The sequence below is a fragment of the Haemaphysalis longicornis genome, unplaced genomic scaffold (assembly GCF_048455015.1).
Source record: "Haemaphysalis longicornis isolate Haplotype H1 unplaced genomic scaffold, Haemaphysalis longicornis Haplotype H1 scaffold_6, whole genome shotgun sequence".
Taxonomy (NCBI): domain Eukaryota; kingdom Metazoa; phylum Arthropoda; class Arachnida; order Ixodida; family Ixodidae; genus Haemaphysalis; species Haemaphysalis longicornis.
In genome coordinates this window covers 199,198,968-199,215,312 of record NW_027526407.1, presented here as the reverse complement: position 1 = coordinate 199,215,312, position 16,345 = coordinate 199,198,968, and the positions used below count along the sequence as shown (strand labels likewise).

Here is a 16,345-nt window from a genome sequence, read left to right as displayed (position 1 = left end):
AGTAGCTCACAATATGCCTTTTTTGTCTGCTTCTTCGGGTTTTTGTTTTGGAAGATTATTCGGAGCGAGATATAGAGAAATCGATAGATGATTTTTGAAGACTGGGAACGATTCCAAGAAATTTAAGCAATTTCGCTGACACAACCGTTTTTCTAAAAATTCTAAAACCACACAAAGAAGCAACACTCAGTTTTTCCAAAGCTCCTGCGAAGTGATTTCATTAAAAGTAATTACTGCTGTACTCACCAGTGGTTCTCTGAAGGCTTCGACACCACTTCGAAACAGGCCGCAGGACAGTGTATCCACCCCTCTTGCATCTAATGATAAAAAAAATACATATCACTGACATGGAATTTAATAAGATATGGGGGACCAACAAAAGAGTATAGAGGAGGCCATAAGGAAAAATATCCACAGGGCTCCAGCTTAACAAATGCAATGTGGTAATTGCTACGTTCCTCATATTTTCACGGTGTATTAACAATTGCTTTATTATCAGGGTCTCTACTTCCGCACTACTTTCATTTAGCAGTATTAGAAGTGGAACTGGATTACAAGTTTGTGAAAAACGCGGAATTGCTGTAAACACACAGATGACAACGTCAGCACTGTTTCTGCAGCAAGCAAGGAATAACACATGCAGTAAAGGGTCCATAAAGACTGAATACAGCTTTGTTTAGTTTGAAAGAACTAGCTTTTCAGTACTCACTCGGCTCCCTTCCAAGCCCGAAATACATTAGTCAGAAATACGCAAGCAACACAGAATATTTTCAAATTTCTCACTGAGGCTTTGGCATGAGAGACGCAATATGGGCTAGCACTAAAACATGTCGACAGACAAGAGTCTTCTGCCGGCCCTGCTACATTAGAGTGGCGCTTCTCCACCACGTCCTCTTAGGTGTTTTCCTAGCATTTTCTGGGCATGTGTTCGCTTCTAAACTTCACTTCACATCAGACTACTGCCCTGGTCAATGAAGGGAGGAAAACTGCTTCTTCCTGTGTTGTGGCCCACAAAAATGATTAAACATATCAGATGTGCAATATACATAGCAAAAGTTGCCGCAAGTGAAGACAGAAGCCGCACCGCACATAGTGAACTCCGTCTGGAACTTCTATCTAGCCTGATAATTTTACTTAGATTTTGTTTCGACGGTAGGCCATATTTGGCCCCTCGCACCAATTTGAGCCCTCCGGGAAGGCGTTGTTGCACTGTTCCCTTCAAGTTTCCATTCTTCTATTGCTCCCTTTGTCAATTTCTGCTCTTAAGGCTCACCAGCCCTCCTTTTCTTCTGTCCCCTATTTTACCCTACCCCAGTCTCCTTTGCCTTTGTGCTATCGAGAATAACTGGTTTGCATGTTTTCATTTATGTTGGTTACATTGCTCACAAAACCGGAGGGTGGAAAAAAAAACTTTTCCGAACTAGTGTTTGCCGTGCTCGGCATTATTTTAGTGTAATATTGCCTTGAGGAAGCTTTGTCCACTGATCAAATCTGTCTGAATATTCAAATTCTGGTTAAGGTTTCTACAGCTGTTGTATGAAGGTTTCGACGTATTCATAGTATTTCAGGATTCCTTCACCTGCTTTTCTCAACGGAATTGGCGGTGGCCAATTTTTGGGCCAGAACGTTTCGCGTGGAATGACCCATTAGTATTATGAAGCTTTGGTTTTTTTATGTGAAGCCTTTGGTGCGTAAACAAAAAGCACAAAACTGACACAACCTCTCTGGGAATAAAAAAGAAGTGACAACAAGGTTCAATTTTTAACAATTTTCACAGCATTTTAACATCCAAAGATGCCTTCGTGCAATAACAGTAGCTAACCGTTATTTGGAATTAATTTGAAATCAACAATATTTATGCGATCTCTAGGAGAGCAAATGGTGGTTACGAGCTGAACTGAAAGAACTTAGATAGAGACAAGTGTAATACAAACCTCCAAAAAGGCAAAGTACGCCGTGAGCATGGACATCCACAGGACTTGAGGATTAAGAGCAGCCATACCTGATAGAGCCAAAGGTGAAGGCAAAAAGTAAGGGCAGGAGCAGTTGCAACAAATGACAATTTTACACAGACGTCAACCGCACAAGCAATTCGAAGTCTCAAGGGCCAGTCCAAAGCAGGCACAAGCAAATTTTATATCCCCTGAAACCTACTACAAACCCGCTTAACCTCACACAGCCATGTCGATGAAAATCTGCAGCCCTGCAAGATTTTACCTGCTGTTATGACATGTTTCAAATGCTGAGTCTTTCCATGCCAAACAGCCAAGTGTATGGTGCTTGACACTCTAACCTTTCGGGAAAAATTAATTGTTGATGCGAAGATTCTCTTGGCCTTGCAGGAGTGTGACACGTTCACACGGAACTCGGGAGAAAGGGAACAGAATGAGTTACAATGGCGAACGGTGAAAGGGAAACTTAGCACCAAACAAGGACACAAGGGTCAACGTGCAGCCCCCGAAATCCAGTTCAAGCGAAGAGAAAAACGGAAATGCTCTCACCAACACGAGAAGCCCCATTCAGCGATGTGTGCCGCGGGTCATTGTTGGTCCAGGTTGCAGCAGAGCATTGGCCCCCGAATGCATGTACTGCTCGGACAAAGAAGCACCACGCCCTGCGTGGCAGGTGTGGTGATCCATCCTGGGCCGTGGCCACCAACCGCGGCCAGGTGTAGAACCGAGCCCGGTTGTCTGCAAGCCAACTCGCTCGTCTGGAACCTCTGGTACACAGAATCCGCAGGCCCATCTCCAGTCCTGGTTAGCTCACCAGCTTCAGAGTCCTCTGGTTCCGCGATCGGCCTCCACCCGAACCTTGTTCCTTGCTTGAGCACCTCCTCCTTAATTAATGTAGACAAGCTGATGTGTTTATGGCTCTGAAATACAGTACATACAACATATAACGAGAGGGAAGATGAAGACTTGGTTGCTGGCTAGTTGAAAGACTGCGCAAAAGATGAGGGTGACAGGAAGAACGCTGAAGCATGTCTACTTGTGCAACACTGGTCTGCACGCTGGAGTAATGCCCAAGTGACAACATGTCTGGCAGACAATAATGATGCAAACAGGCGACTCACTAAATACAGAAAGTACACTCTGAGTGTGTGATCAGGACATGTAATATTTTGCACAGCTTTATGTCGGGCTAATTGGTGAAGGAAAATTGCTCTTGTTACGATCACAGAGACGGGCACAAGACAAACGTCCGCTTTCACGAGAAGATGGCGCCGTCTACTCGTGAAATTGTACGTAGTTTTCTTGTGTCCGTCTATGTGATCATAAAAAGCACAACCTACCTTCAAAAGAATATTTAGCATGCTCCAGGCTTCTTTTGATGCCTATATTAAAGGATTCATTTTGCATTGGGGCCTATTTTCTTTACCTGCAAATATCGCGCGAACGTGACAATACATGCCAATATGCCATTCATAATGGCTTTTCCCCATAAAAAGGACACTAAACGGTCCCAACAAGTTTGCCTATACGGGCAGACCAGTGTTAAAAATGACGCTGCACCAAAGGGTTCAAAACGATTTACACGCCCCATGTACTGTTTTTTTTGTAGTTCGGTTTGTTATTTCACGAAACGTCAAAGAAGAAAACTACAGAATAAAAAGGGAACACTTGACACACTTTTGAATAGCCTGCCATTGCAAACTAGCGCCGTGTATTACAGAATTGTACCGCTCCGCCCAACAGTCAAATGGTTTTCTGTGACCGACGGTGCAAAAAGCAGCCGTTAGACAGCGAACACAACAGTAGAGCTAGAGACAAGCTTGACGTGGGCTAATGGACGAGGGCAAAAGGAGGGTGTGCTGAAGAATACGGACGGCATGAACAAGTTAGAACAGGCGCCTCGTAGGCGCTGTAAAATACCCCTCCTCCCCACACACACACCCCGAGACTTAATTCCCTGCGAGGCCACATGTCCGCCTTTCACCTCCAATTTCCACGTATATGAATTCTGTGCCCCTGTGAACTCTACGTGAACTCAAAGACGGGCTTCGTCATTAGCTCGTGAAGCTTCGCAACGTCAGGCGTTGTGGAACTGCCGTACTCGCTCGCTGGCGCGCGGCCCGAACTCTCTCTCCGTGTCCTGCATTTGCATACTATTTTCTCCCCCTTGCACATTGCAAATTCTCATCTGTTTAACTACATTTCCTGCGTCCTCACCTCTTGCCAACTTTTTTTTCCCGACAACGCCGCCAGCACACGGTCAACGCGTACGCTGTAGGGGCGCGTTGGCGAGCGAGTACGGCCACAGAACAGGGAGTACGGCAGTTTCACGACGCATATCGCGGCCCGCAGACCGCGAGCAGCCGCGAGGAAGGGCGGTCGCGGCGGCGGCAGCCGGTCTCGCGAGCGCGATAGCTTAGAACAGTCTCAAATAGGGAGGAGGGGGCGAAGGAGAGATTTCACAATGCTTACGAGGCGCCAGGCAGCAAGCAAACAAGCACAGCATATGCAACTTTTTCGGCATGTGTCCGGAAAGCTAACCGAGACAACTATTTCACTTGGTATGATTAGCAGGGGCAGTACTCACGTGAAAAAACACGATGACACAGCCTTTGTTCCGGCTTCGCATTCAACCGTAGCACGCCGTCGACTTGCCGAACTGAAGAACTCTAGTAGACGATTTCAGGCGGTGCGCAATGAATTCCGCACAGCAAATTTCATACCGGTGTCACGCCATTTCCATTCCGCAGCGGTTTTGATACGCGAATTCGACAAAAATGCGTCAACTCGCCCCGCTGCCTTCGCGCCACTCACTGGCTTACTCTACTTGGCTCGCAGTGGATTCTATTGATTCGCGTTGTCTAAAATATTTGCATTTGTATTCTTGTTATTGAGTTTTAAAGCAAACGCTAGACAAAATAAATCTGGTTCTGGCAGCAACTTTTTATATATGTACGTTTTACGTAATGTACAGAAGTTTTTATAAAACGAACGCAAATCAGTCACGTGACTACTTCGCGGCTTTTTTAAACGCACTAAAAGAGGCGACGCTCGCACACAGGTTCAAATATATAATAATTGTGAGCAACATGCATTAATCATTTAAATAAAAAGATTGTCGCAATATGAAGTAGTTTTTATTGAATAAAAGCAACTACAAGTAAGGATTTGAATGACTAACACTTGAATTCTGCTTTTTGGTCGGGCAGCTTGGTGTAAGTTTACACGACATCTGAACCCAGAGCTCTGTACGCGCGCAAGTGCGATGCCTTACATCGATATGTACTTAATGTACAAAATTACTAGTGGCACATGAAGCAGTGAACATACTGCTTAATTGGTAAAACGCGAATGAGAATAACATCTGCAGTAAAGTAGGCTTTGTTGCACGACAACGCAGCTTTGCAAGAAAGCAGGCACGCAACATCGTGCATAGAGAGGCTGAATTGTAGAGCGGCAGAATTGTGGCGCAAAAGCTAGTTACGTACACGCCACACGTCCTGATATTCTCCCGCCTATTTTGTAGGGTTCCTGAGAAGGCCATTTAGTTGCGTAGCAATATATATTACGAAGCATAGTTTTATTCGTGTTCTTATTCGCAGAGCGTTATCCGGTGCACAGTTGGCAATGTTTTTAACGTAAAAAATAGACCACCCATTTAAATCATATACAGAAGCAATGTCAATCCTACTTTCTGCTTATTTCATCAACATTGAACAGCATTGCAGTAAAGACTTTAATTCGTATATATTAAGTATATTGTGTTATTGCTACATGTGGTTTCTATGCAATGTTAAAATATTTGCTAGTCTTTGCGCACTTTAGCATTTCCATTCGCCCAGAGTTACCGACAATTGTAAGAACAAAATAATTTGGCTACCACAGGTATGGTATGTATTGTAGATGATTGCTTTCTGATACGACATATTCAAAAATATTGTTAAAGTGAACCTCTCTATGCCCACTCATGGCGCTTTTACGGCTGTACGCACTGCAGGAAAGCCAGCTTTATCAAATGGGAGGGCTTACGGTGGTGATGATGATGATAAACTCAGCGCAGGAAAGCCAACTTTAAACAATGGGAGGGCAAATTGTGGTGTCGTTGATAAAACGCGAAGTAGGAAAGCCAACTTTACAAATTTGGAGGGCACATATTGAAAAAGAATAATAAGAAGACGAAGAGGAGCAGGATGAAAAAGGCGAAGCTTTCTCCAATACAAATGAAAAGTCCACACTCCTATCCGCCAAAGTCCAAATCAATGACAACACTGAGCTAACCGAAGCAGCATATTCAGATGACCCAATTACACTCTAAAAATCATAATCACCCCATTAGCTTAGCTCAGCACTTTGCATTGTGGACTTTGCGTTTGTATCGTAGAAAGCTTGGCGTTTCAACCTTGTGTGTTCCATAAACAGCGTTATATTTTTTATGCTTTACAGTCCTAGATAATCAAATTTTGTATCGTTTGCGCAGAAGCGGACAAAGTCACGGGACACACACCTGTGTGCCCTTACTTTTCATGTTTTTGTATCTGCGCCACTAAATCTTGCAATACGGTAGCAACAAACGGTAGTATCACTGTGGAAATTCAATCAGTCAATAAATATATGCTAAAAATGCTGTTGACCCGTGACTCCCATTGCAAAGTGCAAGGGTCCCGTGACCCCTCCCTGTTTTAAAGAGGGTCGTGGAGCGTAAAAGAGAGTCTTAGTAGAGTCTAAGGGAGTCATTGCAGCGACGACTCCCTTTGGACTCTCTTTTTTTTTAGAGTGTATTCATATCATTTTATTATCTCTGCCTTATAGTTGGGATCAGGGGTCACAACTTCACGTAGGTAGATATAGTCGCCTGCCACTTCCACTGCCTCGTCACTTATCTGAAACCACTGTGCTGTCCCGATGTTATTGATCATTACTTTAGTTTTCTGCATATTAATTTTCAGGCCCACGGTTCTACTCTGTTTGTCCAGTGCGGGAAGCGTGCTTTGCAATTCTTCCCCCGAGTTACTTAGCAAGGCAACGTCATCAGCAAATCTGAGGTTATTTAGGTATTCTCCGTTAACCCTTACTCCCACCTGTTCCCAAACCAACTTTCTTAATACATCGTGTAGACATGCTGTGAATAGCATTGGAGAGATTGTGTCTCCTTGTCTGACGCGCTTCTTCATAGGTATTTTACTAATTCTCTTACGGAGGATGATGATAGCTGTGAACCCGTTGTAGATATCCTCTAGTATTCTTACATAATGCTCACCTACCCCCTGGTTCCGTAATTCGTGAATAACTGGTGAGGTTTCGACCGAGTCAAATGCGTTCTCATAATATATGAAGGCTATATATAGGGGTTCAGTATACTCAGCGCACTTCTCTATCACCTGATTGATCGTGTGAATATGGTCCAATGTTGAATAGCCTTTACGGAACGCTGCTTGCTGTTTAGGTTGACTGAAATCTAAGGTTGCAGAAATTCTGTTAGCGATTACCTTGGTAAGTACCTTGTAGACGACTGACAGTAAACTGATCCGCCTGTAATTTTTAAATTCCTTTATGTCACCTTTATTATGGACTAGGATGATGTTCGCGTTCTTCCAAGATTCCGGTACAGTTGCGGTCATTAGGCACACAATTTCAAGCCACCGCACTCATAGACAGAGTGGAAGCGTGGATACAGGTGCCGTTGCATGGGTTCGGGAACGTCTCGTGGAATTTCTTGCTCAGTATTCCGCCCATGATATTTGCAACTTCAATAAGACTGACGTTTTCTAGAAATTGGCCCCACTTTCGACCTTGTCGTCGGAACCTGTTGCTTAATCAAGCGCAGCAAAGCGAGAATGCCGGTGGGATTCTTTTGCAACGTGAGCGAGACTCAGAACTGGAAGCCCATACTTGTGCCAAAGGCGGATTGGCCACGGTGTTTTGGGGAGACATTTGACAGGAACATATCTTGCTCGTACAATTGCAAAATTAGGCAAGGAATACGGGAAAGATATTTGAGAGCTTCCTTGACCGATTCAACCGATTGTTTAAGAACGAGAAGAAAAGCGCTCTTTTGATGGTTTAAAACTCATCATGCCACTTCGTTCATGCGAGCTTTACATAACCAACCACGAAATTCTTTCGACCCACAGTGAATGCAAAAATACAGCCGTTTGACGCAACGAATGGTAGCGCAGTTAAAGCACACTACAGAAATTAACTTGTCCGGCACTACGTCACTTGTGCGGGCACAACAAACAGCAAAATGTTGACCTAAGGTGGTGCCTTCAAATGCTGAAGAGGGCAGGGACGCGGTGACGCCAAAAACAATTTTGATCTGCTTGTCGCACATAGGTATATTTGTAAACAGCTCTTCTGTGGAAAAAGATAATCCAACAAATGACATTTCACTTGCGGCGCTTCCTTAAGCACTTCGAGAACTGGTGCGAAAAACCCAGATGAAGTAGCGTTGGCCTTCTTCAAAATAGAGGAAAATACCAACGCATGGGAGGCTGTGAGAGGTGAGCAGATTTTGGAGCATATCGGCGGATCCGCGCGACAGTCACAGCAACTTGAAGAATGCTCTGCGCCGCGGCCAAAAGCAGCGGATGAAAAAGAAAGAGAAACCTACCGTTACTTGATGAGAAGATTCTCGTGGCTTGGCGATGCCTATTGCATACATTGAACAGGAGGTACACGCAGAACGCGCACTCGACTTTGGTGACGTGGTGCGCTTTCTGCACACTACAGGCATCAGAAATCGGTGCAAACCTGCATCTACTTGCTTTTTGGCTCAATGGACCGTGTTCTTTGCTGGAAAGACTACCTAATTTTTGTGTTTTTGACCTTTATGCATAATTATAGACGACTCACACTACGGACGATTTCGCAGGAAACGGAGTCGTTTTAATTAACGAGACTTGACCGTTATGGTCTCCAAGAAATGTTTCACGCGCATGATGATTTAGATTCCATGGTTGCGGAGCAGCGAGTGCATGCGAGGCCGTCTCTCGATATGTGTCGTGCCTGAACAACGACCGGCTCTACAGTTACCTGCCCATGCTCGCCGATTTCTCGTTCGGAATTTGTTATTGCTTGTTTGGTTATTTTCAGTTCTTTTTGACGCCACTGCACCGGTTGGAGCTGCATATGATCCCCATGTCCGCGTTTACTCGCGATGCAATCAGTGTTCCTCTTACGCTGTTACGCGGTCACTCTCGGTGCTTTTGGCTAAGTCTTTGCCAATTTGCACGGGGGAAGTACACACGTTCTGCGGCATCGCCGGTGTGCTCAAATAAACGCTTTTAATCCGAAATTTTTACTTGGCTACGCTGTCGAAAGCGCGCACCCGGCCGGCGTCCACCGAATGCGCGCCCACCCTTATGTCGTCCGCAAAATACTGTCCACGGCTGCTTACTCTTTCCTAAAGTCTTTCATGACATTCCACTCGTTTGTCAGCGTGCGTACAACCGTACAACAAAAAGCAATACAGTGCGAGTTTCCTTCTATAGCATGGGAGAGAAAAAATTAACAGGAAGAAGCACTTGGCGCGCACTGTTCCATATAGTGCATCAAAGAAAAAATGAAAACCAGGAAGAATTACTTGGAGCGCAGTTAATTCCTACTGGATTACGATGCACAGCACGAGTAAAACAACAATAACAAAAAAACTGGCGTGTATCTGGAGCTTCCCGCGCAGTCTTGGCATTCAGCTCTTGAGGCAGTGTAGCAGCAGCATGGATAGAAATTCTTGAAAACGTAGCTGCAGTAGTGTGGTGCCTGGGCTGTCGGTTATAACAAGGTCGAGAGCTAAGATAGGTGGTATACATTCAGTATGATGGGACAGCGGAAACTTAAAGGGGCGAGAAAGGGACCCAACACGATCGCTCGTGTTGTGTGTTCTCCCGTCCCGTTAAGTTTGCGGTGTTCTATCATAATGATTGTAAGTTATACAAGCGGTAGTACCCGGCGGTGCCCGGGTGGGCCATTATACTAGTGACCCTAATGGGTATAACACATGTTTATTCATTTGTTAGTTGTCGTATTTGGCTAGTTTGTCATGAAGTGGAACATAGTCAGGAGCTCCTGCCTGCTGTCAATACATTGGCTCCAACCACAGGCGCGTCGTGTTAACGTGAAAATACTGGCACTCGTGTACTCGTGTTTTACTGCAACTCTCGCAAAACAAATTGCACCAAGATGGTGCGTTCGAGCGAGTGAGTCAGTGAGTGAAAAGTGTTTTATTGAGCCGGTGATGTGGGAGTGTTTCCAAATTTCAGAAAGCGATGGGATGAGTGGGCAGCCTTTGCTCTGGAGGAAGAATTGTCAGGACATCCGGATCGCTGTTAGTCACCAGGTTCTCCCACAGCTCATGAGTGGGAAGAGTGAATGGAAGAAGGGGGAGGTTGTTTTGCTTCCACTCTTAATATGATATAAGGAACAGTGCCAGGTTGCAAACACAACTTGAATTTGGCAGGAGATTGAGCTGGGAACACACGACGGAGGCTGGCTGCGAGAGGGGTATTCTTCCTCGTAGGAAGTGCTATCTCAGAAGATATGAAAGATGCTCATCGCTACAGTTTTATGATAAGTAACATGGGCTCCCTACGGTTGGCGCAGGGTTGCAGGAAGTCCCAATCGATGGAGAGGGCTAACCTTTGTGTTATTTAGAGGCCCGTCTTTTCCTTTAGATTTAGGATAAATGACAGGGCTGCTACGGGAGGCGCGTGGTTGCAGAAAGTGCAAACAGATGGCGAGCGCTATGTGAAAGCTGGAAAATTAATCAGAATTCTACGTCCACCGGGGTGTAAATTATAAAAACCGCGCTTGCCTCTTTATCCGCATGTTAGGACTAAATCCTGAAATTGATTTTCGGACAATTGAATGGGCAGAATTTGCAAGCAAAAACGTATTACATATACCAACTGGCTGTGTGGTTATTGACGAATGTGTAAGAACACAGTGTTTACCAGAAATCCTGCTTGCCTCTTTTGGTGGGCTGTCATAGAAAAAAATTCCCGCGTCTTCCCGCGAGGGGAACACCAGTAAATGCAGAGCATTGGGGCCTCAGTACTGATTGAAGAGAGAGAAAATGACATTTATTGAAAATGTCCGGCGGGGAGGCGGGTCAGGCCACGCTGGTCTTCGCCACCCCCTGTCTATGTACTAAGCAGACCCCGAAGCTATGCCTGGGCACCGGTTCAGGCTACTCGGCGAGTCCCCTCCCGAAGGAGGGTCTCCTTTTCGCCTTTGCCGGGCCAGAGCAGCCTCGAGCCGCTGGACTGCCAGCAGTTGCCGCTCGTATTCGGGCGAGCTCACGAGTCCTATAATGTCCCGTGGTAGCTCTTTTGGGCTCCCCACTGCACTGTGTCTTTCACATCCCCACATGATGTGGGCCAGGTCTGCAGTCACCAACGCGCACACACTGCACACTGCACTTTCGTAAGTTCCAGGGCACACATGGCGCGCGAGCGCTGGAGTCAGCACGGATCCAGTCTGTAGTTGACGCAGGAGGACGGCTTCGCCCCTCTTGAGCCTCGGTGAGGTGGGGGCAGGGCGCGTCTTCCCGCACGATGCCAGTGAAGGATGTCGCCGTAGTTGGTCAGGGGCTCCATGATCTCCGCCGCAGACGATGGGCAGGGGGGCACCGCACGGTGCGCGAGCTCGCGTGCGATGGCGTCCGCCTCCTCGTTGCGGTTGACGGTGCCACCCGCAATGCCCCCCACGTGTGCGGGGAACCAGCGGATGTGCGTTGTAGTCTCCTTGCGCTCGGGGAGCAGGCTCGCTGCAGTCCCGCACACGGCGTTCCTGGCGTAGCTTGCTACTGCGGTCCTCGAGTCGCTGAGCACCGTGGTGATTGTGGGGCTGCTCGCTAGCGCTAGGGCTATGGCAGCCTCCTCTGCCTGCGCGGCCGTTCGGGCCTTGATGCTGCAGGCGTTCATTAGTTCCCCGGTGGTGGCTCGTACGACCATACCACATATGTGTTGGGGCGGTCGCGGTGCTTGGCTGCATCAACGTATACTGCCCCCTCGTCACTGTTGTGTGCCTCGGCGAGCGCTCGGGCTCGCGCCGCTCTCCTCTCCGCGTTCCTGTCCGGGTGGACGTTCCGCGGCAAGGGGAGCACCTTTATCTTGCGAATGATGTCGTCCTCTATGGGAACGATCCTATCTTGATGTTGGTCAACTTGAGGTGGGTTGAGGCCCAACCTCTGGAGGATGGCCCTGCCGGTCTTGGTGGAACCGAGGCGTTCGAGCTGGGAGACCCGCTGGGCTTCACTCACCTCGTCCAGGGTGTTGTGTACCCCCAGTTCGGCAAGGGCCTGGTTACTCGTGCTGTTGAGCAACCCCAGTGCTGCCTTGTAGGATTTGTGGATGGCCGCATTGATCCTTTCCTTCTCCTGTTGTTTCCAGTAGTGGAACGCACCAACGTATGTAGCGTGGCTCATGACAAATGATTGCAAGAGGCGCCGCAGGTTAGCTTCTCGCATTCCCTGTCTGCGCGTAGATATTCGTTTGATGAGACGCGTTGCGATCCCCATCTTGGTGACCATGCGGTCGATTGCGGTTGTATTGCTGCGGCTGGCTTCGATGTGCATGCCGAGCACTCTGATGCTTTTCACGTGGGGTATGACTGTGCCGTCCCCCGTGCGCAGCGTGATCTTTTTGGCGTCCTCCGCTGCTCGCTTGCGGAGGCGCCCGGGCGGTTGTAGTATCAGCAACTCCGATTTCTGCGGAGAGCATCGTAGTCCCGTGTCTTTCAGGCAGTCTTCGATGTTGTCGATTGCCTCTTGTAGTGTGGATTCAATGTGGCCGTCACTACCCCCGGAGACCCAGAGGGTAATGTCGTCCGCATAGATGGTGTACTTGACTTGAGGGAGCTGGTTCAGGCGTTCGGCGACTCCAATCATCACCAGGTTGAAGAGGAATGGCGAGATGACTGCGCCTTGCGGAGTGCCGATGCTGCCCAGCTTCCGCTCTTCCATTTGTAGGTTTCCAATCTGTAGCATCACCGTGCGGTGTGACAGAAAGTCCCTGATGTAGTTGTAGGTCCTCTCTCCGAGCCCCAGTCTGTTGACTTGAGCCAGGATCGCAGAGTGGCGTACCTTGTCAAAGGCGCTCTGTAGGTCTAGGCCGAGGATGGCGCGGTTGTCCCCGGTGTTGACTGTGGTGGTGTCCATGGCTTCGTGCTGGATTAGCAGCATGGCGTCTTGCGTGCTGAGCTTCTCTCGAAACCCTAGTATCGTGTGCGGGTACATGTTCCGGTCTTCTAGGAACCTTTGCCACCTGTTGTTTAGGAGATGTTCCAATACCTTTCCCGCACACGAAGTGAGGGAGATGGGCCTCAGATTCTCAATGCCGGGTGGCTTGTTCGGCTTTGGTATTAGGATTGTTCTGGCTGCCTTCCACTGCTTGGGTAGTGTTCCGGCGCGCCAGCACTTGTTGTAGTAGTTGGTGAGGGCCGTTATGGCCTCGTCATTTAGGTTTCGCAGGGCCTTGTTGGTGATTTGGTCAGGGCCGGCTGCGGACTTGCAGTTGAGGTCTTAGGCCGCCTTGCGTACCTCCCACTCTTCAATATCCTTGTCGAGCAGAGGGTTGGGCGGTCCCTGGTAGTCTATGTGCGTTTCGCTCGGGGTGCAGGGAGGTAACGCTCGTTCAAGCGTTTACACATCTCCTCTTCTCCGAGTTGCTTGGTGGTAGCGTAGACAATCTGTGAGAGTCTGTGCTGTTGGTAGTCTTTGCTCTTGGATTCGTCCATCAGATGCCTGAGCAGCTTCCGCGTTCGGCCAGCGTGTAACTGACCGTCCGCTTCATTGCAGATGGCGTTCCGTTGTTGAGCGCAGAGCTGCCTGCTGTATTTTTCGATGCTGCGGTTCAGCTCCGATACCCTCTTTCTGCGGTTGCGGTTGTGCCTCTGCCGCTTCCATCTCTTCTGTAATGCTTGGCTCGCCTCGATCATGTGAGCGAGGCGAGGGTCCATACGCTGAATGGTGTTTTCCGTTTCCACCTCTGTGGTAGCCTGCGAAGTTGCCTCTACCAGCCTCTCCGCCCAGTCTTCAATGTCCGTGATTTGGGTGCCCAGGCTCGTTTCGCGAAACCGGTGCCAATCCGTTAGCCTGTGTTTGATTTTCTGGTAGCCAATGCCTCCCTTTGCCAGGGTGGGGATCTCTCCCTCGATAATGTGGTGGTCGCTGCCCAGGTTGTGGCCCGTGTTCCTCCACTGCACGGGTCTGCCATCTGGCAGCCGTACAAATGCGAGGTCAGGGTTGGTGTCCCGGGCAACCGATGTGCCGATGCGGGAGGGGTTGGCCGGGTCGGTGAGCAGGATGAAGCCCGCGTCCGTCGCATCGTCCAACAGGTCCCTTCCCTTGGCTGCCGTGATGCCATATCCGAGTTCCTTGTGCTGCGCATTAAAGTCCCCGCCGATCACTATCGTGTCGCTGGGGGCCGTCTTCAGTGCTTTATGAAACAGGGCTTTGAATTTCTGTTGCCTGTGTTGCGGGTTGCTGTAGGTGTTGATGAAGAGCATGGTTTCAGTCTTCTTCTTGCCGATCACCACCTCGGTCGCGCAGAGCTCGATTGCCGTGCTGCGGCCGAGAAAGTGTTCGTGCTTTATGAATATGATCCCCTTGCGGACAAAGGTGCAGACCCCCTGTGCTGCTCCCGTGCCGCATTCCCGTGCGCTGGGAGGGCTGGCGTGTGTGCGGTATCCCGGCAAGGTTGGTGCTTGCTCCGTGTGTGTTTCTTGGACCATGATAATGTCAGGGGGAGACTTCATGGACCTCAGGTGTTGCTGTAGTACGGCTCTTCGGCACTGGAAGCCATTGGCGTTCCAGTGCCAGATCTTTAGGCTTGTCTTGGTTGAGGTGGGCATGGTTGTTGTTGTTGCGTTCCGTTGTTGCCGTGGTTGCCGGTGGCTGCAGAGGGAGCTCCGAGTTTCTCGAACAGGAACTTCTCCAGCCGGTCGAATCTGGCATTCATTCTGTGTTCGAGAGCGTCCACGCGTTTCTCGAGCCTGCCTACGCGTTCTGTGATACGTCGAATGCGGACCGCACAGCCGATGCTGCACGGTGTACTCGTAGTCTGTGTTGTTGGGGACGATACCGAAGAGAACCTGTCGGCTTCGTCTTCCATGTTCAGAGACTCTTCGCTCGCTTCCTCTGGGGTGGCGGGCTTGTTCTCTGGTTGTTGCTATTGCAGGTGTTTCGGCGTGAGGGATGGAGGTTGGGGTACCTTCCCTTGGACACATGGTGTTGTTGCTGTAGGCTTGTTTCCTGTAAGCAGGATTTCTTCTAGTTGCTTGGTCAACTTGGCGATCACGTCCTGCTGTTCTCGCACCATTTTCTTCAATTGTTGGATCTCGTTCTGAGGTCTTCTTGTACTCCTTGAGCGGGAGCGCGCCTTCTTCTTGGCGCCGCCGCCTGCTGCCGCCACCGCGACCCATGACGTGTTGGCTCGCGTCACACCATCGCGCGATCGGCTTCTCGTCCTATCGCGGTTCGCCGCGTTGCGGGTAGCAACAGCAGCGGCTGGCGTTCTGCTGCGGCTCCGCTGCTGACTTTGGTGGTTTCCGAGAGGAGCGAGTTCGGGGAATTCGTCCTTTCTAGAAAGCCTGACTTTCATGGCGGGCTGAGGCTTAGCTTTCGCCTCTTCTGCCTCTTTGCGGTTCCATTGCCGTTTCTTGACTAGATACGGCGTCTTGAATTTGTTCTTACAATTTTTCGTGCCCGTTGGGTGCGGGCCTCCGCAGAGTTTACAGTGCGGTTTGCACTCCTCTTCGTGATTGTGCCCCGGGTTGTGCTTGCCACAGGCGAAACACACTCGGGCGTTTGGGTACGGGCAGACATCTTTTCGGTGTCCAATTTGCCCGCACGTTCTGCAAACGTCTCTGTGCTGTCGGTACAGATAGCACCGGATCAGCACTCCCGCGTACTTTATGTATGACGGGACCTTGTTGCCTTGAAACAGCACGATGACCGCTTCCGAGTTGCCAATTCGGTGAGCGTCAATCGCCGTAGTATTGAAATTGTTGAGTACATACCGGCGTATGTCCTCGGGGGTGTCATTGATGGAAATGTTTCGAATCACACCCTTGGCTGTGTTCTCCGGTGCTGCGTGATACGCGAACACTTCAAAGACTTGATTTCCCATGGTGATGGCCCGAATCGCCGAGTAGCGCTGGGCCCGCTCTTCGTTCGGGGTGCTCATGACAACAATGTTTTGAGCGATGTTGGGACAGGCAATGTCCTCCGCAAAAGCTTGCATTTCCACTCCGGCAGCCCTAGCAATGGCGCTCATAAGCTCCGTTGGCTTGGTCTTGCCGATGATCAGCCCGCCGCGAGGCCTAACCACGATCTTGAACTCGCTGCGTGCCATGTTGTTAGGCATACGTGCTGCCTTCTCGATGGTTGCGTTCAC

The 16,345-nt window shown here is 49.1% G+C and overlaps 1 protein-coding gene across 1 annotated transcript; it reads right to left on the bottom strand.

Annotated features, from left to right (window-relative positions):
- Positions 1–242: 242 nt before the first annotated feature.
- LOC144143432 (uncharacterized) lies at positions 243–6,448 on the bottom strand. Its single transcript, XM_077675188.1, has 5 exons — positions 4,540–6,448; positions 2,767–2,872; positions 2,502–2,690; positions 1,935–2,002; positions 243–317 (listed from the first exon to the last, which is right to left on the bottom strand). Exons 1-5 carry the CDS (start codon positions 4,579–4,581, stop codon positions 243–245), a joined length of 480 nt encoding a protein of 159 aa, XP_077531314.1. The 5' UTR covers positions 4,582–6,448.
- Between the last annotated feature and the right edge of the window lie 9,897 nt (positions 6,449–16,345).